General features: G+C 39.8%; 2 protein-coding genes across 6 annotated transcripts in view; both read left to right on the top strand.

The window, feature by feature from the left end:
- Window positions 1-2,986, top strand: part of wu:fa11c10 (protein FAM110B) — a 44,433-nt gene extending 41,447 nt beyond the window's left edge. For all 5 annotated transcript variants that reach the window (XM_047363491.1, XM_047363474.1, XM_047363482.1 and 2 more), the window contains one exon: window positions 119-2,986. In XM_047363491.1, coding sequence (XP_047219447.1) covers window positions 129-1,535 — 1,407 coding nt within the window. In that variant the 5' untranslated portion in view covers window positions 119-128 and the 3' untranslated portion in view covers window positions 1,536-2,986. The remainder of the gene's footprint in view (window positions 1-118) is intronic.
- Window positions 2,987-8,246: 5,260 nt separating this feature from the next.
- nsfl1c (NSFL1 (p97) cofactor (p47)) overlaps window positions 8,247-27,951 on the top strand; it is a 78,309-nt gene continuing 58,604 nt past the window's right edge. The window contains exon 1 of the mRNA XM_047363509.1: window positions 8,247-8,342. Within this exon, the coding sequence (XP_047219465.1) occupies window positions 8,262-8,342 (81 nt within the window). The 5' untranslated portion in view covers window positions 8,247-8,261. The remainder of the gene's footprint in view (window positions 8,343-27,951) is intronic.

Below are 27,951 nucleotides of genomic sequence, written 5' to 3'. Positions count from 1 at the left end.
GCATTGAAATCTTAATAATTTTCCAATAATCTCAGCTCACACTGTTTCACTTTATTATTTACACTTTGCACTAAAATCTTTTGTGATTAACAAACCTGTTCTCTGCTCTCTGTTTCAGTTCCTGAAGGATGCCAGTGGAGACGCTGAGGCCCTCAGACGGCCGCCTGGCTGGAGTGGCCTTCACCTCAGTCAGACCCTTCAGAATACTCAACAAGGGTCCCAACTACTTCCGCCCACCCCCTGAGCCCGGGACCCGCAAGCTCAGCGCCGTGGAGCGCCTGGAGGCTGATAAGGCCAAGTACGTTAAGAGCCAGCAGGTGGCCCTCACACGTCAGGCCCCCATCCAAGCCCCAGTCATCCGCAAGCCCCTCGTTCCCCCAGCGCTGATGCCACAGGGCCACATTGGAACCCCAACGGCCCGGAAAGTTCCCCGTTGCCTGGGTGATGTGGAGAACAGAGGAGGCAGAGAGGTGTCGGGGGAGAGAAGACCTTTTAACTTGGATATCCTGAATAATCTAATCAGTGACGTATGTGATGGAACGCAGTCATCTTCTTCCACCTCCCCCTCCTCATCATCTCCATCTTCAGGGGTTAAGAGCATCTGCAGCAGCCTATCTGCAGAGCAGGACAAGAGCAACAGACTCCTTAACAACCTCAAACCCCTGAACCACGGTACCAACAATTCTTCATCCACCTCTTCTTGTAACTCTTCTCTGCTTAGCAATAACCTTTGCCCCCCTGCAGCAGAACTTTCCCGTCGTCCACCCCCTGTCCCAGCACGGGTCTCACGGGGGGTTCCAGTCCCCTACAGCGTCCCTAACTCTGTGACTGTGCGCAGGGTGGATGTTCGGCCTCACGCTGAGATGAAGAAGCCACTGAGAGCGGCACTGCTGCCCCACCTCAGACCCAGACAGATCCCCCAGGGTCAGGTCGCACATCCCCAGCTTCCACCTCCACCGCCCCCTCCTCAATCACAGAATCAACCTCAGCCTCCCTCCAAGGTTAACACCTCATCACAAACTCTGCCCTCTCCTCCAGTCTATCTGCCCCCCAGCCCGATGCTGGTCCGAGCAGGAATGATCCCACCAGCCTCCCCTGCTTTCACACGCATTTCCAACGCCAGCTCCAAGGGCTCCTCCCGCAAGCACCCGTCCCTGCACCGCTCCAAGTCGGACCTGAGCGACCGCTACTCGCGCGCCACGGCCGACCTGGAGCGCTTCTTCAACTACTGCGGGCTGGACTTGGAGGAGGTGGAGGGGCTGGGCGGCATGGAGCGCTTCACCCGGGCCAACTCAGACATTGTGTCCGTCTCCAAGCTGCGCAGCGTCAGCACGCCCAGCTCAGAGTGCGGGGATGACGCAGAGCGGATGAGGGAGTACGGAGGGGAAGAGGAGGACGACGAGGACGGGCCCCTGAGGATGAACGAAAGAGTCCCCTATGGGATCTCGGTCATTGAGAGGAACGCACGAGTCATCAAGTGGCTGTATGGCATCCGGCAGGCAAGAGAGGCAAACAGCGGCGTCTCCAACGTATAGACTGATGATGGCTCGTTTGTTCATGTTACGTTGCCTCTCATCAATGTTCTGGATCCTCTGGTGGCTTGTCTTCTGTTTCCAGATGGACTCACTTTTATTGGACATTAAACATCAGACCTTTTAAGTTCATGTTCACAGGCTGCAAGTCAGGACTGCAACTGGACAATGCATCGGCCCGTTCTTTAAGTTGATCTTATTGATATTCGCAAGCAATAACAGGTTGTTGTAAATGCTGGTGAAAATGAAGGATGGCTGCAGTTGTTGATAAAGGTACTGCATGTGTGTGTGTGTGTGTGTTTTTATACCAGAGAGTTTGGCCCAAGACTGCCAGAAAGTTGCACAGCACAGAGACTATTGAAGCCGAGCAGGAAGAGAACCACGCTCATACTGTGAAACCTAAAAATAAAGCTTCCAAAAACCATGTGCAGATTTTTAAAAGTTACACAAAAGGTTGGCTGTAAGACTGTTATAAATGTTTCATTTAGCATGCAAGTAAACCGTTTGTATACATTATACTGTAGCACGTGTCATATCAAAAAGAAGGGAAAAACCTCCCCCAGCTTCTAGGTTCACAGCACATCCAGTCACAGGGAGTCTTTATCTGATCGCAGCGTTTACGTATTGCGTGTGCGTGCCTGCCTCTGATGCAGCCTTGGATTACGCTGCACTGGTGCAGCCGGGAAAATCGGTTTACCGCGTGCGACTTGGCACGGAGGAAAGAGCAAGTCATATGATGAAGGATGATCTCACAAGCCGACTGTTGAAGCAAGTGGAGAGTTTGTTGTAGTCTCAAGCAAATCAAAAGACATGATTGAGGATGGCTGAAATGAGAGTGCCCTTTGACCAGTGGTGCATGAATATGTTGGTGGGTCTGAGAGTGTCTCAGGAAGATGGTAAAGCAATAAACACATGGACCAATATTTATTTGGAAAATGTAACTTAAGATATTTTTTGCTAAAGTATGACTTTGTGTACAGAGATCAGGCTGCGGTCTGAGGCTAAATCCGATGGTATTTACTTCAAGTACATTATACCGTATGTAGGTTCACCTTTAAATGCACATGCAGACACATTCAGTGAGCAAACACAAAGGATGCAATGTGTTGGCTGCTGCTCTGCATGGAGGACTAGATAAGCTATTGTGTATTTATTAGACTTCCTGTTTGTTGCAGTGGACAGAAAAGGGCACCACCCCCTGTTTCTGCTTCCAGTGAACTGTTCAGGGTTTCCAGTTTGGAGCAGCAGTTAGGTCTTCCTCACATGTGAAGCTGCAGCCGTAGCGTGCAGCGGCAATCAGATCAGAGAGCTGCAGAACTCCACAGCAACATTCAAGAACAAAGGGTGCGTTTTTTTAATCAGGCACTGAATGCCCAAAGAGTCTTCAGATTAGAGGTCCGAAATGCTTTACAGTGGTGTATCCCGAATCATTAATAAAAAATGTTTGTATATTATTTGTTTGTCATCCTGATTTCTGCTTTTAGAGTTTTATGACGTCTTTGTGTTACTTCCTCAGATTATAACACAAATCTGTTTTGGGTTCAGCTATAATGCCTTGCTGAAGTATTCACACCCCTTGAGCTTTTTCAGTGTCATGGTGCAATCACAAACTTCCATCCCAAAGTTGGACTTCACAAAGTACTTACTAGGGACGTTAATGGAAAGTGTTAAGTTCTTTTCAACATTTTTTACAAATTTAGTACAACCCCTGCTACCAGATGTCCAAAGGTACCAATTCTGCACATATGGAGACTAACAAAATAGCTCAATATTTGCCAGAATGAACAGAGAGCATCTGTTTTAAAGTCTTGCCACAGATTCTCCACTGGATTTAGGTCTGGACTTTGACTGGGCCATTGTAACTCATATACATTGATTTAAACCATTTTATTTGTAGCTCTGGCTCTATGTGAAGGGTTGTTGTCCTGCTGGGATGTGAACCTCCACCACAGTCTGCTGCAGCCTCTAACAGATATTATTTCAGGATTATTCAGCATTTTGCTTCATAAATCTTCCCATCAACTCCGACATGCTTCTCTCTCCCTACTAAATAAAGCAAAGCATCCCCACATCATGATACTGCCTCCACTTTTTCACAATGGGAATGCTGAGTGTAAAGGATGACAGTGTTCGTTTTCGAGCCACGGAGTTTTTTTTCTCTGCATTTTGAATGCAGAGAAAAAGTTAAATTTTGATGTCATCTGACCAGTACACATTTTTGGTGCAAACCGACCTTCCCATTATTTTCTTCTTGCAACTCTTCCATAAAGGCTAGTTTGTGAAGTGTACGGCTAATAGTTGTTCTGCCAACAGATTTTCTCTCCTGAGTTATGGATCTGTGCAGCACCCTCAGAGTTACCATGGGCTTCTTGGTTAGTCCTCTGATTATTACTCTCCTCGTATGGCCATGGAGGTTTTCAGTTTTGCTAAACTCTTTCCATTTCTTTAGGAAATAGCTCGAACTGTGCTGTACATGATGCTGTTCTTCACTAATGTTCTGTAACAAACCTAGAGGCCTTCACGGAACAGCCGCATTTAAACTCAGATAAAATTACACATTTGACTCAATTTACTAATTACGTGATTTCTGAAACAAATACATTAACCTAATTGGAATAAAGTGGGTTGAGTAAAAAACGCACACCACACTTTTTAGTTGTAAAAAAAAAAAAAAAAAGGAAAACCTTTTCCATTTTACCTTAAACATACACTACTTTATGTTGCTTTATCACAAGTTGAGAGAATGAAAAATAATAGTTCAAGGGGCATGAACACTTTTGCTGGGCACTTTAAGTGGAGGCAGGAGTTACTGGAGGTAATTCACTGCTGCATCATTAATTGACACCCTGCGATCTGGCTGAGCCTCCCTAGGGAGATTTTCTACACTTTTCTGCTTTTTGTGGTCTTTTAAGAGTCCATTATTGTAAAATTCAGACCATCTCTCGCTTCGCTGGTGGTTTCTCATTTATGTGTACCACACCCTGTTTAAGGCTTTTAAATTTCTTTTGGGGGATCAACTGCTTCATAAAACACACTATTAAAGAGCCTATGCAGTGTAAAATGAATAGGTCTGAAAGGATATGTTGTCTAGTTCTACTTTTTGGCACTAAATTCTGCATAGATTCAAACTGTAAGTTAGAAAATACAAACAATGACAAATATCCACTCAGTTTAGTCTGTGTTTGGTTTGAAGCCAGCTGAAATAATTGAAGTTTATAGATCAAATATATTTTTAAGTATGTACAGTAAAGCAGGTTTTTTCATTTTTCTTCCATATTCAAGACTGAACACTTTTAAATTAATTAGCTGTTTTTATAGCGACAATCTCCAACAAATATCTCAAGGCACAAAACAAGTTAATTTAATCCAATCATTCATACAGATTTAGAGTCAGTTACATCCACTCCAAATTGTTCCTCGTATCAAACAATGAAGCCAGGTCCTGTTATTCAAATAGGTTAAAATGTTTTCTAAGGAAACGCAGCAGATTCCATCGAGTCTCTGACTTGCAGCATTCACTCCTCCCAGACACGACAGTGGACTGTGGTTAGCATATCATGTTAGAAAATAGATGATAATCTGTTCTAGCCAGGTCAAGTTTTGAGAAAAATCATGGATGAAGAAAGGAGGGGCGGAGAGGTTGTTTTTCTACAAGAGCAGGATGTCTGTGGATGATTGAATTCCACTTTTATGGAAAATGAGTTCTCCCTTACGGTAAGTTTCCAGAAACCTAAAAACTAATGGGTCTTCATGCTGGCTGGAACCTACTCACCGTAAAAACTTTCCTTCTCGTTCCCATTTTCCAGCCGAGATTGAATCAAACACCACATCTGATGAGGGCTTCTGAATTCATACGTCTGTGTTATGAAGCTTTCAGACAGCTGCACTGTGGCATACTCACCTTTCAGCTTGTGACCACTGACAGAAGACCAATTAGATTTTTTTTCTTTTGTGTCACAAGTTCCACCCTGAAGCTTCAAAGTATTTTCAAAAATACTTTCTCGCCAAAGCAGTTCAGGGGTGTTTTTCTAGCCAGGTAACTGGTTTTGCCCCTAAATCGTGCAGTCAGAACAGATGGAAGTGGGCAGAGGATGGCCTGAAAAGTACCTGGAACTAGTGGAAATGCGCCTACGGCCTTTTTATGTACAGCATAAGGTCTTTACATGCAGAATCTCCTTCAGAACCTGTAGTGGAGGATATGGGTGGCCAGAGGATAAAAGTGAGAAATGTGAACTGATATGACTGGGCATCATGACAGCAGCTGCACTTATTAACAGCCTGAAACAGTCAGGGGAAGAAGCAGAATCACTGATCTCACAGGACGACACGTCACAACAGTTTAGAGGTTCAAACATGGCAGAGCAGCTAAAGGCACAAAAACTAAATTAGAGAAACTCTAAGAGGGAGCCCCATAAATGTTATGTTCCTCTTCATGGATGAATGATGGATCATTTCTGTAAAGTTACTGATGTGCATCTCCAAAGCTCCTTTCACAAGATTCTTTTAGCTGGGCCTGATATGCCTTCTTGTAGTTCGTATGTGGCCCATATGAGGAACAAGAGTCATGGTGAGTTAACCCACGTCTGTTACTCCTCTGAACCGCCAATGGATGTAGTCACAGTCTGGGTCCAGGATCCCAGCTATTACGCAAGCATGCATTGTCACATTACAAAGCTGGTTTTAATAGATGACTTGAAAAAAGCTTTAGGAAGGGACTCATTGGCTGCAATATTGTAGAATCTTAGGCCTAATAGAGTCAAGTTAGTGTACAAGTGAGCCCTTGATTGACCTATGAAAGATGGCTTCAGGTGGCTTAAAGAGGAGCTATTGTGGGCATATCACAACACCAGTTTGAGAAAAGATCATAAATTCTAACTTTATACCAAGTAGGGCTCAGCCCAAGGTTTACAGTACTATGACTGTTCCTAAGTCAGAACTGACTGCTTCATTATTGTTCTGTTAAAGAAAGGATCCCAATACAGCTTTCATAGACATGCATCAATTAAAAAACAATATATTATGCAACTATTGAAAGTAAAAGTTTGAAAATAAAGATGGAAGTGAGGCATAATTGTTGCAGTTATACTTTTTTGTTCTTAGTGATGTTGGTTTTGGCAAGCAGAAGGAAAAAGGTGAAGTTGATTTCTTCAAACTACCCCCAAGACTTATGTAACAAACACTTCTGACTGAGATGATGGGATGACAATTCCTCCCTTTTCAAGCTCCAACATTCTGATCATTATGTAAACGAGAGTGAAAGACTCAGAGGGTACCCATGTAATTAGCAACATGAGGGCAAGGTTGGATGTGAAAAAAGTAAAAAAAAAAAAAAAAAAAACGCTTAACCACTTAAGCTTTGGAAGAAGACCACATGCAGTGGGAGAATGAGATGTCTCCTGCTGATGGATGAGGACTATTCCCCAGAGATCATCTGCGTCATCCTAATACTCTCCTTCTCCCAACACAGACCGACCATATGTCAATATTTACTGACGGATCAGCTGGGCTCTGACATTTCAGAATACAAGTACACTCATGGTTTCTATGAGCCTCTGCATGCTGTGTTGCATGTCGTGTTTGTGTTGTTTTCTAAGTGGAAAGCCCTTCTTAGCACAGAACGTGGTTACAAGCTCAAAGATTTTACTTTGCTTATTTGTTGAGGACATTTCCGTTGTTTATAGATGCGTTTCTCCACATCAGTGCTCCCTCTAGTTTAGGTTGGTGCATGTGTTTAGAGACTACATATATAGCTAGAGACAGCTGTTAGTGTCAGATGTGCAGTTGCAGTGGGCATAGTTTATCAGTTGATTCCAGTAGTATGCAACATAAGTATGTCAGGGCCTGAATGGCCACGGAGCAGAGCGTGATAAGCTGATTATGGCGTCAGGGCAGATGGGATCTCTGTGTTTTTGACATGTGTGTGTATGTGTGTGTCTTTCTGTGAGACTAAGTGTATATCCCATGGGAAAACAAAACTGGGTTGTCTGTGTTAGCTTAACGTGTTGTTGCAGAGCATTCCATTACTTCCGTTATCTCTTCAAACCCATCTCCCTTTTTTCCTCTCTATCTGATCATCTGAATACTTTCAGACTCATTGTAGTTTCAGGATGAATCCGTCTCCCTTCTCAAGCCAAGATTTAGATTTCATCTTTGAGTTAAATGTCATGCTATATGGAGATTTGGTGACAATATTCCCTGACAAAATTAGAAACCCCTCAATAAGGACAAATCTCCATCAGTTTTCACTGATCCCTGCAGTGCCATGAAAAGCATGTACACTAACTGGCCATGAGTCTTTTACATCACATTTGGGGAAATTTTGGCCAACTCTTCTGTACAGAATTGTTATCATTAATTAGTTACACTGGAAGGTTTTCCAGCATGAAAGGCCTGTGTGAGGTCATGCCACGATATCTCATTTGAATTCAACTTTGGACTTTAATTTATTCATTAAATCTGTTTTTATACTAAACTTTTTCATATAAATTATTTAAATTATTATAATAACACAGTATAATAAAGAAAATCGATATATAATGGAGTGTCATCTGTGTAAGTAAGCCTTTCCTTGTGTTAATGGTAAAGACTAAGTGCATTGTGGGAGACAGATTTCCTCATGTTTTGTTTACAGATTGTCAGCAGACAGATGATTAGTCCTGTGTTTCCCCACAGAGCGAGGAGAACGTGAGAGGCTGCACAGCGAGGCATGAGATGATGTAGTGACAAACAATGAGACATCACATCTATGCTTGTCTGCTGACTTCGTCAAAGTGGACCTTCAAAACACCGACATACATAAGGACGACAGCAGTAAGCAACCTTTAAGTTAAACACATTAGACGTGCAGAGACAAGACAGAGAGGAGTTGTTAAGGTGCTGTGTTTGAAACGCAAACACACACAGATACCATGTCATAATCAAGATAGGGAGTTAAACTTGTCATTGTGGAGAAACCCTAACATCTAACTAAAATCTGATGATATTTCCATTAAACCACAAACAAAAAAAATAAGGCAATTTGCAAATGCACAGTTTTTGTGAACAGGTTCATATGTCTAGAGTCATTTGTCACATACGCTGCCTTGCAAAAGTATTCATACACATTTTTCCATTTTATCACTCTATAAGCACAAACTTCAATGTGTTTCATTTGGAATTTACATGACAGACCAACACAAATTAGTGCATTCTTGTGAAACGGAAAGAAAATGATAGCTGCTTTTCAATATTTTCAATGTTTTCAATGATTTAGGTCTGGACTTTGACTGGGCCATTCTAACACTTGAATAGACTTTTATCTTAACGGCTGTACAGGTCCTTCTCAAAATATTAGCATATTGTGATAAAGTTCATTATTTTCCATAATATCATGATGAAAATTTAACATTCATATATTTTAGATTCATTGCACACTAACTGAAATATTTCAGGTCTTTTATTGTCTTAATACGGATGATTTTGGCATACAGCTCATGAAAACCCAGAATTCCTATCTCACAAAATTAGCATATTTCATCCGACCAATAAAAGAAAAGTGTTTTTAATACAAAAAACGTCAACCTTCAAATAATCATGTACAGTTATGCACTCAATACTTGGTCGGGAATCCTTTTGCATAAATGACTGCTTCAATGCGGCGTGGCATGGAGGCAATCAGCCTGTGGAACTGCTGAGGTCTTATGGAGGCCCAGGATGCTTCGATAGCGGCCTTTAGCTCATCCAGAGTGTTGGGTCTTGAGTCTCTCAACGTTCTCTTCACAATATCCCACAGATTCTCTATGGGGTTCAGGTCAGGAGAGTTGGCAGGCCAATTGAGCACAGTGATACCATGGTCAGTAAACCATTTATCAGTGGTTTTGACACTGTGAGCAGGTGCCTGGTCGTGCTGAAAAATGAAATCTTCATCTCCATAAAGCTTTTCAGCAGATGGAAGCATGAAGTGCTCCAAAATCTCCTGATATCTAGCTGCATTGACCCTGCCCTTGATAAAACACAGTGGACCAACACTAGCAGCTGACACGGCAACCAGACCATCACTGACTGTGGGTACTTGACACTGGACTTCTGGCATTTTGGCATTTCCTTCTCCCCAGTCTTCCTCCAGACTCTGGCACCTTGATTTCCGAATGACATGCAGAATTTGCTTTCATCCGAAAAAAGTTGAGCAACAGTCCAGTGCTGCTTCTCTGTAGCTCAGGTCAGGCGCTTCTGCCGCTGTTTCTGGTTCAAAAGTGGCTTGACCTGGGGAATGCGGCACCTGTAGCCCATTTCCTGCAAACGCCTGTGCACGGTGGCTCTGGATGTTTCTACTTCAGACTCAGTCCACTGCTTCCGCAGGTCCCCCAAGGTCTGGAATCGGCCCTTCTCCACAATCTTCCTCAGGGTCCGGTCACCTCTTCTCGTTGTGCAGTGTTTTCTGCCACACTTTTTCCTTCCCACAGACTTCCCACTGAGGTGCCTTGATACAGCACTCTGGGAACAGCCTATTTGTTCAGAAATTTCTTTCTGTGTCTTACCTTCTTGCTTGAAGGTGTCAACAGTGGCCTTCTGGACAGCAGTCAGGTCGGCAGTCTTACCCATGATTGGGGTTTTGAGTGATGAACCAGGCTGGGAGTTTTAAAGGCCTCAGGAATCTTTTGCAGGTGTTTAGAGTTAACTCGTTGATTCAGATGATTAGGTTCATAGCTCGTTTAGAGACCCTTTTAATGATATGCTAATTTTGTGAGATAGGAATTTTGGGTTTTCATGAGCTGTATGCCAAAATCATCCGTATTAAGACAATAAAAGACCTGAAATATTTCAGTTAGTGTGCAATGAATCTAAAATATATGAATGTTAAATTTTCATCATTACATTATGGAAAATAATGAACTTTATCACAATATGCTAATATTTTGAGAAGGACCTGTATATAGTTCTATCAATCTTCTTATCAACTCTGACCAGCTTCCCTGTACCTGCTGAAGACATGGAGTGCCACTGCAAGATGCTGTGACCACCATTCGTTGTATTTAGCTGTGTTTTTCTTACCAAAAATCTTTGCTGTTTCACGGGGTTATTTTCATACAGCAAAAAAACAAAAAACAAAAAAACAACAACAAACAAGCAAATGAGCAAAAACAACAACAACAAAACAAAACAAGAGAATCTGTTAAGAAAACTCTTCTGAAATAATTTTAATACGTACAATATTACATTGTCCGTCCGTCCGTCCATCCGTCCAAGATTTTAAATCATTTTATTAGGTTGTATCACACGTCTCATCATCCAAAACATAACAACTTGGTGCACAGATATTTGCTTTGACGAAATTCTGCCAAAATTATAGATTTGGTGCTAAATCAAGAGGTTACTTTGTGTTGCTAATTTTCTGACTCAGAAAGAAACACTTAAACACTTATGTGCAGTGAAATGCACATGCGATGCCTTTGAATGGTTTTCCTCGTGAATAGTACTTTTTTTAGTCATGATATTCAGATTGTTTACAGGGTATATTGGAAATTATTTTGTTAGATCATACTGTTACATTCATACTGGTCACATCTTTGCAAAATCTACTTTTTTTTTTTTTTTTGCTCTACTGCTGTTAATCCTCCCTCTGTAGTATTTTTATGATTCGTGCTTGTTGGAGTCACAGTGTGTCTTGCCAGAAGTTGGACTGACCTGAAGGCCTTAGACTTTGCCAAGTACTCTGTAAACAGATCTGCTGGACTGTGACATGACAACAGACCCACTCAAAGATACCAAGCAGATATGCCCCACAGGCTGTTTTTGGATACTTCACAGCCCTTAGCTCTCATATAGATTCTCTTTCATTGTGTCACCACTAACATGAGGTGAAGAAGAGGAGTAAAACTAAGCTACATATCTCCAGATAAGACATCTCCTAGAAAAATAATAATAATACAAGCACAGCTTTAGTTTCACTCTGTGTCACTACAATTATTACCAATAAATTTGATTATTTTTTAAAAGATATGTTTGAATTGGAATTTTGACAGCCATCTGCAGCCAAAGCAACATTTTGGCCAGCAGCTCTACAGCAGCAATCAGTGGAGACATGGAGTTTACCCACTGGTGAAGGCTGCCAAAGAACACTGGCTGGTGTCAGAGAGAGGGAAAGTAAAAGAGAGCTGGGCACTGAAAGTGTAATGTTTACCTAACCCCCTGTCCTGTCTGATGGAAAAAATTACCAAAAACATCACCTTTGCAGCTTTTTTAAAGTTCAGTTTTTCTGTAACATTGCTTGCTGTGACATGTGCTAGCTAGCGTAGTAACAACGACAAATCAAAAGACGAAGCTAACTGGCCAGACAAAGAGTTTAAACTCCCGTAACACTTAGTTCACCCTTCAGAAAATCTGTCATAATGTGAAAATATCTGGTCCTTTACTTCAGTCAAAATAAAAGCATTTAATCCTAACGTAGCTGAACACATTAAAAGGTCCTTTAGATCAACACATTGCATCTCATGGCTGCAGCCAGTCCAATAGTCCAGTTCTACATGTAGACAGAACCAAGTGTTGCTCAATAAACCAGGAAAATATCTCCTGGTGCCAGTAAGACGTAGTAGAAAGTATAAAAGTAAGCCTCCCTCTTTCATATCTTCTGTGCTGATTCTAAACATACAGCTCTGGGTATAAAGATGCAGCATAATTAGGAAATAAATCATAGCAATTAATCACAGGTGGACCATTGATTAGTTAAATATTTTATTTTTCTGAATTACTCATGTAATATTATATAAACTAATCTAATTAAACAAGGATACAGTTTTACTGAAAGTGAGACATACATACTATATGTATACAGTTATTAATAACTGTAATATTAGTACTAATAAGGTCCAGGATGAGGCTCTATGCTATATTTTAAACACCACAACATAACACCCTTTCCTCTCAAAGTGTTTAATAGTAAGAACTGCACTAATGCCTCACATGCTCACTGCAGAACAAAACACTGTGTTGTAAAATGTTTCTTTTATTATTTTTGGCAAGACAAATTTCTTCAGTAGTGGAATGAAGGGCTGAAAAGATGGTGATAAAAGAGAACAGGTTCATAAAAGAAGGAACAATTTTAATAAAATGTTTCGAAAGCTCTTGGCATAATAAATTAATGTGTTTTAGGATTTTACCATTTGACTAAGATTTAGGAAAATCAACTTTATACCATTTTCCTTTTTTGAAATATAAGAATAAAGACAATGGAGCCTGAGGAGTGAAACACTTTGATGAGAATGTAATATTTAAAAAGGTCATTTATGTAGATGACAAAAGAAGCACATTTATCTGGCCCAAAGTAAACATCTCTGAGTTTAAGAAAAACTTTTGTCAGTAAATTTTCAGATTAAGTTATTTTCTAAATACCTCAAAATGTGTCATTATTTGCTTCAGCAAAATGATTTTTCATCAGGCCTAAACTCTGTTTCTCCTTGTCCTTCATTCAGCTTCTAACAAAAATAAAAAGTAAAATTATTGCCAGCCTTTTTTGTTTGATTTACAATAATTTACATTCAGTCTAAAACCAGCCGAGACAGAGAACTGGTACAATATGTCCTATATTATTTTAATTTTAAGTTACCTATAAATTGTCTTATTGAAATCTAAATATTTTGGATTTGGGCTAAAGTCCCCAATGTTTTGAGACCCTAAAAATGCCCCTGGCTGGAAGTCCATGACCTTGTTTAGGCGTTTCACAGCAAATACTGTGTCGTAATAGGGAAAAATATAACCCAAACAGAATATAAAGATATCTATGCAGTACTTGGAGAGACTAAATTCAACCTTCTGGCACTCCTACAGACTCAAAGTACACAACAAAATGTAATTAAGGACTAAAAAAGGGGATTTTGATTATATGTACCTGTTAAACATATAAAGCTGAACTGATCACAACTTAAATATTCTCTCTGTTTTTGTTCAGGGAAAAAGTCCATCTGACTGGATGAACATGCTTCAGAATCCACTTTGGAATCCGTTAAAAGTAGTGTGTCAAGCATAAGGTTTACTTTTTTAATTCCCCTCCAGTGTCAAACCTTATGACTCTCTAACATCAGTGACCCATAACTGATGTGCACTTTGCAGAAATACTTGAAACGAATTTTTTGTACATTTTGTACTTTACTGGTTTCTGTTTTTGTATAACACACATTTATTTGTTTACATTAGCATCTCATTAAAATTGGAATAGAACCAAAAAGAGGCAATAAAAAAACTGTCAAAGCCATTCATGACTCATTAACAGCCTGGTTGAGGAGGTTCTGAACATCTTCTGCTCTGACTGCAGCTGACACAGACTGCTGCTCGAGAACTGGATCGCTTGTGAGTGCTTTTAGGAGGTGGAGAGACCAATGGCTCCATAAGGATCTTGAGTCATTTATGGGGACAAAAAAAGAGCAGTGGTTTCTTTGCACACAAATGGCTTTAGAGCAGCCATCAGATTTCTTTTCATAGCTGCAGTGACAGCTGATGATTTAAGTAAACTACAAGAATCCATTTATAGTGGGATGTTTTTTGTATTTGTTTAAAACAATGGGTCTGATGTCATCATGAAATCCCGCTCCTTCACACTGAAAGAAGTCAATTAATGTGGTTTGGGCAGCTGGGGAGAATGCCTTCTTGGAGAGCTCCTTATTTGCAAGTTTTCTGGGCATGCTCCACTGGGATGAAACCCAGGGGCAACCAGAACTTGGTAGAAACAATGTATTTCCCTTCTGGCCTGGCAATACCTTCAGATTCCAATGAGAAGCAAGAGTTAGTTGCTGGGTAGAGAAGTGGAAAAAAATGTGTTTCATCAAGTTTAAGACCCTAGAGATTTATCTACTGCAGATCAAATAATAATAACAATAATAATAATTTAAAATAATAAAAACTAGTAAGCTCTTTTTTTTGGCATTCTTGAATCGCCTAAATGAGACACACGGGGACAAAAACACACAAGCTGAATCAATTTCAGTTATTTCTGCTGTTCTGTCACACTATTGTGTTTGTCTGCCTCCTCTTTCCATTTCCAAGATTAGCTTCAAGTTTATGTAGACAGAAAAGTGTGTATGTGACTACCTCCTACCTATTTTTGCATGAGAACACAAAGGAGAAAATATATGTTTTTCTTTCTGAAGACAATATGTCTGTGAAAAGAAGTCTTTGTCCTTGGTTACTTAGTTGGAGCAAACTAGAATGATTCTATGACCTTGGAGAAATTTTTAAGCCTGTTGTAAACAATTCTTTTCCGTCACATGGATGTTAAATATATTATATTATATAAATCAAATTACACCAAGATCCCAGATTAGGGAACTGTACAAGCAAACATTTTCTAAGGCTGCTGACCCACTGTTTCTCTTTTCCCACAGATGTTGGTGTCCTTTAGGTCTTATAGGGTGTGTCCCTTGTTTGGCAAAATACAAAAAAATCCCCCTGGAGCCCAGTAGGAGCAGAACCTTGCCCTGGCCTCTTCAATCAGAGTTTTTGGAATAACATAATCTGGATAAATAAATCCAAGTGTTTCAGTGGGTGAGCAACATCTGTCTAATGATTTCTGACAAATACACTACATTTAACCAGGAGCTCTCTACACTAAAGTACTACAGTAGCACCTTCCTTTCATGAAGGATGCTGCTCATTGGAACCTTTTAAATCCACTGTGTTTCCTTGTGCACTTGCTCACAACAAATAAAAAAAATCTACAAATGTTTGGAATCCCAACATGGATCACACATGAATTAAACTCAAACCATCTCGTGCAGGATTAATGGTTAATGCTTCTCTCTGTGATCACCTAAAGTGGTGTAAACATCACGAAAGGCTGTTTTTTCTAATGTTGAGGCAGATCACTGATGGTCACAGCTGGAATAATCTCTGGGATTTTTTCAAAGCTTGGTTCTTCTAGAGAAATCTGCAAGGCAAAGAGCTTCATCTTGCTCCTCACGTGTCCCTAGAGTCATTATGGCGATTGGTTACGTAGGCTTTGTGTGCATGGAGAATGTGTGTGCGAGTGTGCCAGTTGTCTCTCAGTAGACCGTTGGGCCACAGCTGGCACTTAGGGATTCAGTAAAACCGTCATCAGCAGCTGTCATCTGAACTAAACTGAACTATGGGAAAAACATTCAGAGCGACAACAACCTGCCAAGTGCAGGATGTTTACGCCAGTGATGATATGCCGTTTTAGAAAAACTACGCTCACAAATCTTTAATCTGATGAAAAATACAAAGCGTTCAGTTACGTAACTCTGGCAGGATTCCTCTGATTGAAACGAACCTCCTTGTCTTTAATCAACTGAAACTGAAATGGGTTTAGCTGCTGTTTCCTGCTTAGACAATAAGCTTTCATTGACTTCATTGAAGTTTCTAAATGTAACCAAAGTTGTTATGAATACATTTATTTATTATTAATCATTGCTGACCAAAAAGATACAAAGACCTGTCTTAAATTTACCAGAAAACATTGTGATGATCCCCATGACTTTTAGGAAAATAATCTGTGCTCAGATGCGACAAAAGTTAGCATTTTAAAAGGTGCGTGTCCCATTATATCTGTTGTAAAAATAACATAGCATCAAGAAAAGAACACCACTCCTACAGTCAAAAATGGTGGTAGTAACGAATAGTCTGGCTGTCTGGGGCTGCTTCGCTTCTTTATGACTCGCTACGACTTGACATAATTGATGGAAGCATACATTCTGCTCTCTAGCAGAAAATTCTGAAGAAGATTGTCTGGCCAGCAGTTTGGGTCCAAAAAACAGCAGCAAGTCAGCTCACTGGAGAATATTACAAAAATGGAGAAGAACTTAGCTAAAGAATACCACAAAAAAAGAAATGAAAAGGAGGTGCCTGAAAAACATTTTTTTTCAGGGTCGGTTAACTCAGATATTGGAACTATTTGGTGACACATTTTGTGTAATTATAACAAACCATTACCATAACTCAATTTATCATAACAAATAACATCAATGTGCTTACTTGGGTCATATTTGTCTGATATTAAAATTTGATTGATCTGAAACATTTAAGTGTGGAAAAAAAAAGCCAAAACAGTTGAAATCTGTAGGGAGAGAATAGTTTTTCACATTGTCTTTCCAGAGAGTCAGGCTTTCTTGTAATCTTTGGCTGAAGAGTTTATGCTCAGCTGAACACTGAAGCTGCACTTTTTTAATGATTTTAGTTTTATTTTAACATTAAACCTATAACACACAAATGTTCTCCTGAATATAGCGCACCTTCTTAGGCAAGACACACCTGTGCAGAGTTCCCAAAGCACACAATCAAAGGTTTTGCAGTGAATCAAACCCTGTTTGAGCTGCAGCTCACGTACAAAATGTGTATAAATATTGTGTCACATCTAATCTGTGTATGATGAGATAACATTGTGGGTAACTAAGACGGTTGTACCCCTGGTTTATCTCAGGAATTTATTTCATGAAATAGCAATTTTCAGGTTTATAAAGAGATTAAAAGGAGTTGCCATGGCAGATTTTCATGATTATCTTATTCTATTTTAACAAGCAGCCTCATTTTCATCATCTTTTACTAAATTGTAATGGATCCATAAGCACATAAAATATGGGAAATAATATAAAATGCTTATATTTAGGTTACTGTTGAGTGTTGTTTTATGTCTCTTTGCCCATCTTGCCAAGGATGAGTTCAATTGCAAGCCTTGTTTAATATTTCACTGTTATTGAACAGATTTTGTGTTCGAGCGGTAGTGTGCATATGTGTTTGTGCATGTTTGCAACGTGATTAGTGCAGCACAGATGCATCAACTGCATTGAGTGTCTGCCTGATCGCTTCAGTGAACACCCTCATTGCATTTGTGGGGATTTCTATGTCCAAGTGTGTTTGAATGTGGACTTGAGATCCTTCTTAATTATTATTCATTCAGGTCAAGAGTCAGTGTATGCCGCTTTCTGCAGCTAATATAGTGCACATACACAGTAATAATGTGCTACCATATTCAAATCTATTACAGTCTGTACAGTCTTATTGTGTTAAAGAACAGTCCGGATTTATTTAGAAAATAGACGTCAGTAAGAGTAATAATTGTCTGGAGAACTGGGTGGGTTGGTGGGTCACGCTGCTCAAATTCTATAGAAATTCACAACATTTTGCTTGGAATATTGCTTTTAAATAAGCCGCATTAGACCAGCCAAATTCTCCAATGAGTATTCTTTCCGGATTTTCCAAAGAGAGATAAGGTTGATTGCTGTCAAGAACAGGTAAGATACTGACTGCTCACATCTACTTCTCCGCTTTGCGCCAAACTGAGCAACATACATCTTTATAACATCAGTAAGCACACAGCCTTCCTTTATTCATGATTTATGCCGCTTTTAATTTACCTCAGAAGTCAAAGATGGATCTGAGAATGAAGTTACAGTTGAGAATATTCTAGGTGCAAGTGTTAGCTGCTATTAGCAAAACAAACACATAATGCATTTCTACATTTTGTGCAATCAAACACTAAATGAACAAACAAATAGATCTTGTACATTATTATGTGTGCCACTGATTTATTAATTTACAAACCCACAGAATAGCTAATCATTTTTCTTCCTGCAGCTTTCCCAATGTTTTATATGCACAGCAACCATATTGGATACCAGGGCTGCTAAGAGACCTCCTACTTTCCCAGTTGGAGTTTGGAATTTTGGGTTCGTTCCTGTTGTATTTCTGACTAAGAACTTGAAAAATCAAATGTTCTAGTGCAAACAGAACACACTAATGCAACATTAATGTTGAGTCTGTCTGGCTAAGGAAAATGTCCATAATACAGTATGAAAAATTGCTTTACACATAAGTAACTCCCCAGGATGTCAGCAGTCCCGTTTGAGCCCAGACATCTATAGATATATTTCAATTTATACTGAGCAGAATTACTGCTGCAAGTCAGGTAGGGTATAGCTAACCAGTTGGATTCGTTATTATTGGACGAACAATCCAATCCTGGTAACCCTATGTTTTACATTGACAGCAGACATTTAAGCTTCAAAAAGCAGCAACGATGCGAATGCTTGGCTCCCACAACCCTGTCATCACTGCAGCAACCTGTCTGACTTCCTCCTTAAAACCAGAAAAAGGCTGAAAATTACCCTGTTGGTAATCAAACTGAAATTCAAGATCGAGTGAGTTTTACTCCACAGGTGATCTCTGTCCGCCTGAGCTCACCTGTGGACATAATTACCATTTGACAGGTTTAATATTAAAAGTCAATGTTTCTTGTGGGTTAGCTCAAAGGTAACTTAGATCATTTTCAAGAGGGAGTCCTCCGTCAGCAAGCAGCAACAAAATAATCTTTTGTTGGGTTAGAACTAGTTGAGCCCACATCCTTCTAAATCAAAGGGACAGAAAACAGGAACTTAAATACAACTGAGGTGAAAGAAACTACATGGAAAACAGGTGGGTGTAATTAACATAAACACAAATTGGTCAGGACACACGTAGTTTTTTCCTCATGTTGCAAATCATTTTGTTAAGTGCACACGTCCCTCCTGTAACACAACACCTACACAACATAATACTGCCACCACTGTACTTCAAAGTTAGCATGGTCTTCTCCGTTTTGCATTCAGATATCATCACAAGTTTTGTTCTACAATGGGTAAGTACACCGAGTAGGTGCATTTAATGTAATTGTAATTGAATACAACTGCTACTATGCACACACACACATATACATATATATATATATATATATAGGGGTTGGACAATGAAACTGAAACACCTGGTCTGAAACACAGTGGTCAGAGGGATTTTAAGCCATTCTTCTTGCAGGATAATGGCCAGGTTAGTACGTGATACTGGTGGAGGAAAACGTTTCCTGATTCGCTCCTCCAAAACACCCCAAAGTGGCTCAATAATATTTAGATGTGGTGACTGTGCAGGCCATGGGAGATGTTCAACTTCACTTTCATGTTCATCAAACCAATCTTTCACCAGTCTTGCTGTGTGTATTGGTGCATTGTCATCCTGATACACGGCACCGCCTTCAGGATACAATGTTTGAACCATTGGATGCACATGATCCTCAAGAATGGTTCGGTAGTCCTTGGCAGTGACGCGCCCATCTAGCACAAGTATTGGGCCAAGGGAATGCCATGATATGGCAGCCCAAACCATCACTGATTCACCCCCATGCTTCACTCTGGGCATGCAACATGCAATATATATATATATATATATATATATATATATATATAGCGATGCCTATAAGAAAAGTTGTCTTTAGTGAATTATTTTAAAAATATGGATGATGTGCTCGTTCAGTTTTCCGTTGGTGCAGAGTGATCTGTGTGGATTGACCTGGGTCCAGCAGCGCAGGGCTCTAAATGCTCTATAAAGGGTGGTTGATTACTGCGGAGCTCCTACCATGACGAAGTGTTTAGTTTCATCAGACCACATAACAAATCTCTGGAAATAAAGTTCTTTGTCCCAGAGTGCATTTGCTAATTGTCATCTGACTCTTTAAGTTGCTTTTAAAGTACTGGCTTTTTCCTCTCTGAGTGGCATTTCAGCCCATGTTGGTACATGGCTTGTTTCACTGTGGTAAATAACACTCCCACCAGCTCCTTCCTGCCTCTTAATAAGGTCTTTTCCTTTCATTCTGAGGTTAATACACAAATTAAGCACCAAGAAATGTTCATCTCTGGGATACCGAACCCATCACCTTCCTGAATGGCTGGACATTCCCTTGATGTCTGCAGAAATGTGAACTTGAAAATTAGACCCAAATTGTGGGTCAGTTCTTTTTATTTTTAGGCTGATTATTTTCCATTTATCAATATTTCACAAGAAAGCAGCGTGTTTGAGGTGTACCCTAAATGGATGGTAGTGTGCATTAAGAACCCACTGATGTTAACATTATCATACAACGTAATTTTACCATCTTTCCATTTCTTATTTTATCCCTATTTAAGTCTTTGCAGCTTCCATCCAATGAATAACGTAAAATGGTCATTCATGTGCACCAAAGTAGATTCATTTGGCAGGCTTTGAAAGAAAGAGTACATAACTCTGTGCATCACAAAGTTAATATATCTTTTAATATATCTTTTTAAGGTATAAAAACTGGTATGGTTAAGTGAATGGAACACATTGCTTTTCCCTTACTGTTTGGTAATTGAGTGATTTCTCCTCCCGCGGCTCTTTTATGGGCTTGTCATGCTGAGCTGCTCAGTGCATCTTCAAAAGGCGCCAACTCTCTGCGGCTCTGAGGCGAGAGCTGTAAACTAGGTCGCCGGAATGAACTGAGGATTTTTGCAAGACTGGATTCAAATTTTGCGTGCACGAGGAACACAAATAGTACATTATTAAAGTGTGATGGTTCAGACCCGAGTGAATGCTTCTGGTTTTATTTATTTGCAAGACAGAACTGAAATGTAAAAGATTTACAAATTCAACAGGGAAAGTGAGACATTCAGGAGGGTGTTTTACTTTTTTATGCGAACTATTTACAACTTAATTCAAATCTAGATAAAAATGACATCCTTGAAACAAAAAATGACTCAGTTTTTGCTAAATTGACGATTTCTTTTCTAAAAAGGTGCCACACCACTAAAAGCCCCTTTTCAACCACTCTGTCCTAATGGCGGGGTGGGGTTCAGTGCTGGTGGACAGGAGGCTGCTTGCCAGTAAGGATAATAGCCCAGTTGAGTGCCAGGCAGCTTTTAGATTTGACGAGGTGAGGCCCCATGAGGCTTTTAATGTCTTCCTGTCAATCAGAGAATATGCGATACATCTGCATACCCCTTGCTGTCCTGGTATGCCACTGCAAGATTTTGTGTTTGTGTTTGACTAGCAAACCGCGGCACCCCAGGGACCATCGATAGGCTGCCATATTTCAGCCATTATGACTCGGTTCTGCAGGTCTTACTCATGAAATATGTAAACACAGACTCTGTAAGCAGTTTTGTTGTAACCTTGGCACTTTGTGTGTAGACGCGTGAGATCCATGTGTTGCTTCATGCATGGACGTGCACGGTCTGTCTCTTCGTTTATGGATGTGTAGAAGGACTGTGGATAAATTATGGAGACAGCAGCTTTTCAAAGAGGAGCAGCTGCAGCAGCAGCTGATGAGCTCAGTTTAGGTTGAGGATGTATGCTGTAATGTGTTTACATCCTCTGACCTGACCTGGGTATTCAGAACAAATGTAAGAGTAAAAACTCTAAAAGTATGCAATCTGAAGACAATAATTATAAAGTAAGGACTATATACAAACAACAGTGTCTTATAAAAGCTTTCATGCTCCCAAATCTTTTTCATTTTCTCAGTTTCAATCGATTTATTGGGATTTTATATGACAAACCAACACAATTTATGCATAATTGTGAGGTGGAATGAAGATGCTATCTTATTGTTTAGGGTCATTGTCCAGCGAGATAGTGGAACCTCTGCCCCAGAATAGTCATTTACAGCGCAGGTTTTCCAGGACAACCTGAGTCTGAGAACCTAAGAAAACCAGGAAAGTTATGTATAACTCTCCTGGTTTCCTCCACTGTTTCCTTACTGTTTAGTCACACCATTCTCCAGAACCCTGCACAAAAGCATCCCCACAGCATGATGCGGTGATGCATGATGCATAAGGTGCAGTGTTAGTTTTCCATCTCAAAAAGCATTTTGCAGGTAGGCCACAGGTCTCTCCTAACCAGAGCACCTTCTTCCACATGTTTGCTTTGTTCCCAACATGGCTTTTTGCAACATGATTTTTTTTAGTCTTCATTCAAAATTATTTTCTTCTTATCACTGTTCTGTAAATGGCACATTTGTGGAATGTTTGAGTCGTAGTTGTCCTGCAGACAGATTCTGCCACCTGAGCTGTGGATATCTGCAGCTCCTCTAGGTTCCTAGCTGCTTCTCTGATTAATGCTCTACATGCTAAGCCTGTCAATTTAGGTTAATAGTATCCAAAACTTTCGCCACATGAGCAAGTTGAAAAAACGTTTTTCAAAAAACTAAATTTTTGATTGTGATTTTATTTTATTTTTATAGGTTAAACAATAAACTAAACATGCAATGTTTAAATGAAACAAAACAAGTAGTCCGTTTATATACACACACACACACGAGAAACATGTCCAACAAACATACTCAGTTAACCTCAACTGTTCCGGTTTGATGTGGAGGAGCAACAACTCTATTTTCTGCTCTTTACCTTGTCCCTCCGGGTCCCACTGACAAATCTCCTTTCAGCCGCTTGTGTTCATGCTCTCATCCAATTGGAGGGTGAATGTAGAATCAGATTTAGCTTTATTGGTCAAGATTGTTTGTACATACTAGAGAACAAGTATTTCATAGACTGTCGATTTTGCAGGTTTTGCTTGCAAAGAATGTAGAAGTCTTTAATTTTTATCATAGGTACTCTTCAACTGAGTGACGGAATCTAAAACAAAAATTCAGAAAATCCCATTGTGTGATTTTTAAGTAATTCATTTGCATTTTATTGCCTGACATAAGTATTTAAAACATCAGAAAAATGAAACTTAATATTTGGTACAGAAACCTTTGTTTGCAATTACAAATATCAGACGTTTCCTGTAGTTCTTGACGAGGTTTGCACACACAGCAGCAGGAATTTTGGACCACTACTCCATACAGATCTTCTCCAGATCCTTCAGGTTTCAGGGCTGTCGCTAAGCAATACGGACTTTAGCTCCCTTCAAAGATTTTCTATTGGGTTCTATTGAGTTCTATTGGTCTGGAGACTGGCTAGGCCACTCCAGGACCTTGAGATGCTTCTTTCAGAGCCACTCCTTAGTTGCCCTGACTGTGTGCTTCGGGTCGTTGTCAAGCTGGAAGACCCAACCCACACCCATCTTCAATGCCCTTATGAGGGAAGGAGGTTGTTAGCTAAGATCTCCCGATACATGGCCCCATCCATCCTCCCTTCAGTACGGTGCAGTCGTCTGGTCCCCTTTGCAGAACAGCATCCTCAAAGAATGACGTTTCCACCTCTATGCTTCATGGTAGAGATGGTGTTCTTGGGGTTGTACTCATCCTTCTTCCTTCAAACACAGCGAGTGGAGTTTAGAACAAACGCTCTATTTTTGTCTCATCAGACCACATGACCTTCTCACATTCCTCCTTTGGGTCATCCAGATGGTCATAGGCAAACTTCAGACGGGCCTAGACATGCATTGGCTTGCGCTGCAGGATTTTAATCCATGGCGGCGTAGTGTGTAACTAATGGTCTTCTTTGAGACTGTGGTCCCAGCTTTGTTCAGGTCATTGAATAGGTCCTGCCATGTAGTTCTGGGCTGATCCCTCACCTTCCTCGTGATCATTGATGCCCCACGAGGTGAGTTCTTGCATGGAGCCCCAGGCTGAGGGAGATTGAACTTCTTCCATTTTCTTATATTTGCTCCAACAGTTGTTGCCTTCTCACCAAGCTGCTTGGCTATTTTCCTGTTGTTGGGACCCCAGCCATGGGTACAAAATGAAAGGCCAGTAAGAACTTTTCTGGACTTTCAAAATAAATCGCATGAACCTACTTCCAGCACAGCTAGAAACAGGGAGTAACAGCGGACTTCCCGTGACATCACTGTCCAAATAAAAACCCTGCTTTTGCAACAAACTGACCTCTTCCACGCAGGTCCCCAGCGGAACTGGACGGAGGGACACAGCGCGCTAATGTCTCTTTGCCTGCTACAGACATAACTCTTGAAACTGGATCCAAAAGCAAACTGGGTTCCAGAGAGTTCCCAGAAGAGACCCAGTCTGAAGGAAGGACAACGGGACTACATCACTGTGGCTACAGCAGTAACGTGCAGTTTGGCCGGCCGACAGAGTGAGCCGCCCCACCCCACAGCTACAGAGATTAGGTGCAGCTAACACTTTGTTCACTATTGATTCTTTCTTCAGCTTAGCCACCCGGACAACTTTTCCTCAGCACGGTTCACAAAAGAGGTTGTGTTTTGGGCAGAGAGAAGTAGTTTAGAATGAAATAATCTAAAAATTTTTTGTTTTATGATGTTTGGTTTTGTTGTGTTGAAAACTCAGCCATCTTAGTGCTAGCAGATTATCTGCTCAGCACATGTGCTAAGTTTATGAGGTCTGTGTTTTTTTTTTTAAAGTTAAGACAAACTTTATTTAAAGGGTGATTTTAAACACAGAAGATCAACCGTAACGCGCGTCCACGCTTTCTAGACTAACTTAACTTCATTTCCAGATTCTTCAAGATAATCCTTGGTTCTCAAACATAAACATTGTATGGTAAAGTTGCATCATGCGTCATGGTTTTCAACCATCTTTGATCAACTTGTTTATATTGTACATAACCCATACGTTTTCTTATTCTTTCATTCTGCTTGGTAGTTTAATTGGATTGTTTCAGCATAGTAAAGAGTTTGTTGATTGAAATATGTTTGACTTTGAGTTGACTTATTTTTATTAATAAATTATTGGATTTTAAGAAATTGTATGAATTCATTCCATGTGTGTGCAGAGTTTTGCTGTTCAATAATGCCAGAGCTAGGCTCATCCCTTTCATTTTTGTCCTAATACCACCGCCTTATTGGACTGGTATTCACAGGACAATGCTTAACTTAAATAATATTGCTTAAATATTATTTAATAAAATATTAATACTAAATAATATATTCATATTCATAATCCCAACACTGTTGCCCATCCCAGCCTTGTGCAGGTCAACTATTTTATCCCTGATGTCCTTACACAGCTTATCTGGTCTTGTCCATTGTGGAGAGGTTGGAGTTTGTTTGATTGAGTGGACAGGTATCTTTTATACAGATAACGAGTTCAAACAGGTGCAGTTAATACAGGTAATGAGTGGAGAACAGGAGGGCTTCTTAAAGAAGAACTAACAGGCCTGTGAGAGCCAGGACTCTTACTGTTTGTTAGGTCATCAAATACTTATGTCATCCAATAAAATGCTAATTAATTACTTAAAAATCACACAATGTTATTTTCTGGATTTTTGTTTTATATTCCATCACTCATAGTTAAAGAGAACCAATGATACAAATTAAAGACTTCTACATGCTTTGCAAGTGGGAAAACCTGCAAAATTGTTAGTGTATCAAATTCTCCCCATTGTATTCTCTGAAAACAATTCCTTGCAGTACCTTATTCAGGGTCTGTGTGTCCCTTACAGTACACCCTTCTGCTCTCTGTTGTCTGTTTTGCCACTGCTGAATTTGTCTCAGAGCAATATGCTGGATAGCTCACTGCCACGCCTGCTGCTCATACTATGCAGCTTCTTGTGATAGCTTCCCAAACAACCAGCTGTTGTTACTCCATGACACAGTCCAGGTGGTTTGGTCTGCTTTATTGCAGTGTCAAGAATCCCAGTAGCTGACACGGACAGCTCCCCTCTTTCTTAAAAAATAATGTCAGAAGTTGTTGTTGTTTACACAGATATGGCCAAAAAGGTAACATTTAAACCACTATTACGCAAATATAAGAGTGAAAGAGCTTGTTAAAAGTAATAAAACTAATACAACTGTTAGAAACTGCCTTATTCATAATCACAACCTGAAGGAAATTGTTTTCACAATACCTTGCACCTCCAGAAAGTTTAGCATAATGAAAATAAAACTGATAAATGAAACCGGGGAGTTGGAGTAAAATGCTGAGAAGAGAAAATGACGGACACAATCACTGGAACGGAATGGGGGAGGGTTGAAGAGAGTCAAACCAGAGGACATGAAAATGACACAGGTGCAAACATTTTCTAAGAAATCTTTTATTTTTCTCACAAAAAAAGGGAAATCGAGTTATTATCTGAAGATTTAACAAAAGAAAAATGTGAAAATGAAACCAGCCTGTTTTGTTGCTTAAGCTGCTGCACGAACAATAGAACACATACAAGAAGTCCGTCTGCTCAGACATAATACAAAAGAAAAAGGCTTAGAGGTACAGTGCATGAGTGTATGAGTGTTCATGCACAGATAAGGCGCAAAGAAATCCAGGAAAGAAGTCCTCATTTAAAGCCTCAGCAGGTTTTATATTTAGCAGATCTTCAATGCTCAATGCCAATAGTGTGACAAGAACTCATTTACATACATAACAGTGGTTGCTTTGAACTGCAACCACTGTTCTGACTGTAGACAGGCATCTTGTTTGGTGGAGATTAAACATCTTTTATCTACAAGCAATCACGTTAAAAGCGAAATTGATTTTGGACCGCTAATTTCATTTTACTTAATGAATTGAAGTCTTTCTAAAAAAAGAAATACATTTTTATGAAAAATCTATTTGTTTTATTCCAGAAAATTAAAAAATAGGAAGAATAATCTGTTGGTGTAAAGGTTAGTTTGCAATCCTGTCAGCTTACCTTTTTTTAAAGGACTGTATGCAAATGCAGGCTGCACATCGACATAGTTGTAAACAAAAAAAAAAGACTAAATTAATATTTTGTGACTTTTTTGAAGCTGTTTGTGTAATCCGTTTTGTTGTCATTTTAGAAATTTTCTTTGTAATGTTGATAATCTTAGTCACCTCTCTGTGTGTGTGTCCTTATTTTAGAATCCTTGTCAAGGTGTTTTGCAACTCATTGAGAGTGTCCAAGTTTCTTTGGTGTCACATGAGTCTGATTTGCTATGTTGTATCTCTTTGGGATTAATTTGTGTCTTTATAGTTTTTTGAACTGAGCGTTGTGACTTTGCTGCAGAAATGCCAAATGCCATCTTACCCCTTTTCCATACTCAATAGACCTAAATATACATTTTGCATGCAGATTCAAAAATCTAAAAGACATTCCTGTTTTATGTCTTACAGACATGCCAGTACTCTTCCTGATTGAATTCATCAGGATTTTATGGATAAATATAGCTGAGTTTTAACAATATTTAAATAGATTTTTAGATAAGAAAGTAAGTTTAGCTATAGGTCTGTAATTTAATGAGGCATCTTGATCAAGAGCAGGTTTCCTAAGTAAAGTAATTACAGCAACCTTAAAAGCATGTGGTACATAGACATTTACTAATGATAGGTTAATCATCAGGATGGTAATCAAGGGAAATGCATTCTTAAATAATTTAGTTGGAACAGTGTCCAACATACAAGTTAAAGGTTTAGATGAAGCTAATATTTTTAGAGGCTACCAAAACAGTATGGTTCTACAGTTATTTCTAAAGCTACCTCACTCATTGAAGACTAATTTATCATCTTTGGGAGGATGCTAAGAATTTTATCTTTAATTAAAAAGAAATTCTAAGGAATTTCACGAATTCATCACCTCTGAGAGCTGAAGGAAGGGGTGGTTCAACAGACCGACTGTGCTTAGAAGAAACCTAGGGTTATTCCTGTCCTTTTCTATTAATGATTAACAATGTTCTGGCTTGGCAAAGTTTTTTTAATACAATAGACTCTTTTTCTGGATTAAATTGGACTCATCTAGATTGGTCGAGCAACATTTGTTTGTCAAATTTCCTACAGGTGTATTATACATAGCTCTTAATGAAACCA

Source organism: Girardinichthys multiradiatus, chromosome 1 (assembly GCF_021462225.1).
Source record: "Girardinichthys multiradiatus isolate DD_20200921_A chromosome 1, DD_fGirMul_XY1, whole genome shotgun sequence".
NCBI lineage: Eukaryota > Metazoa > Chordata > Actinopteri > Cyprinodontiformes > Goodeidae > Girardinichthys > Girardinichthys multiradiatus.
This window is presented reverse-complemented; position numbering and strand designations above follow the sequence as displayed.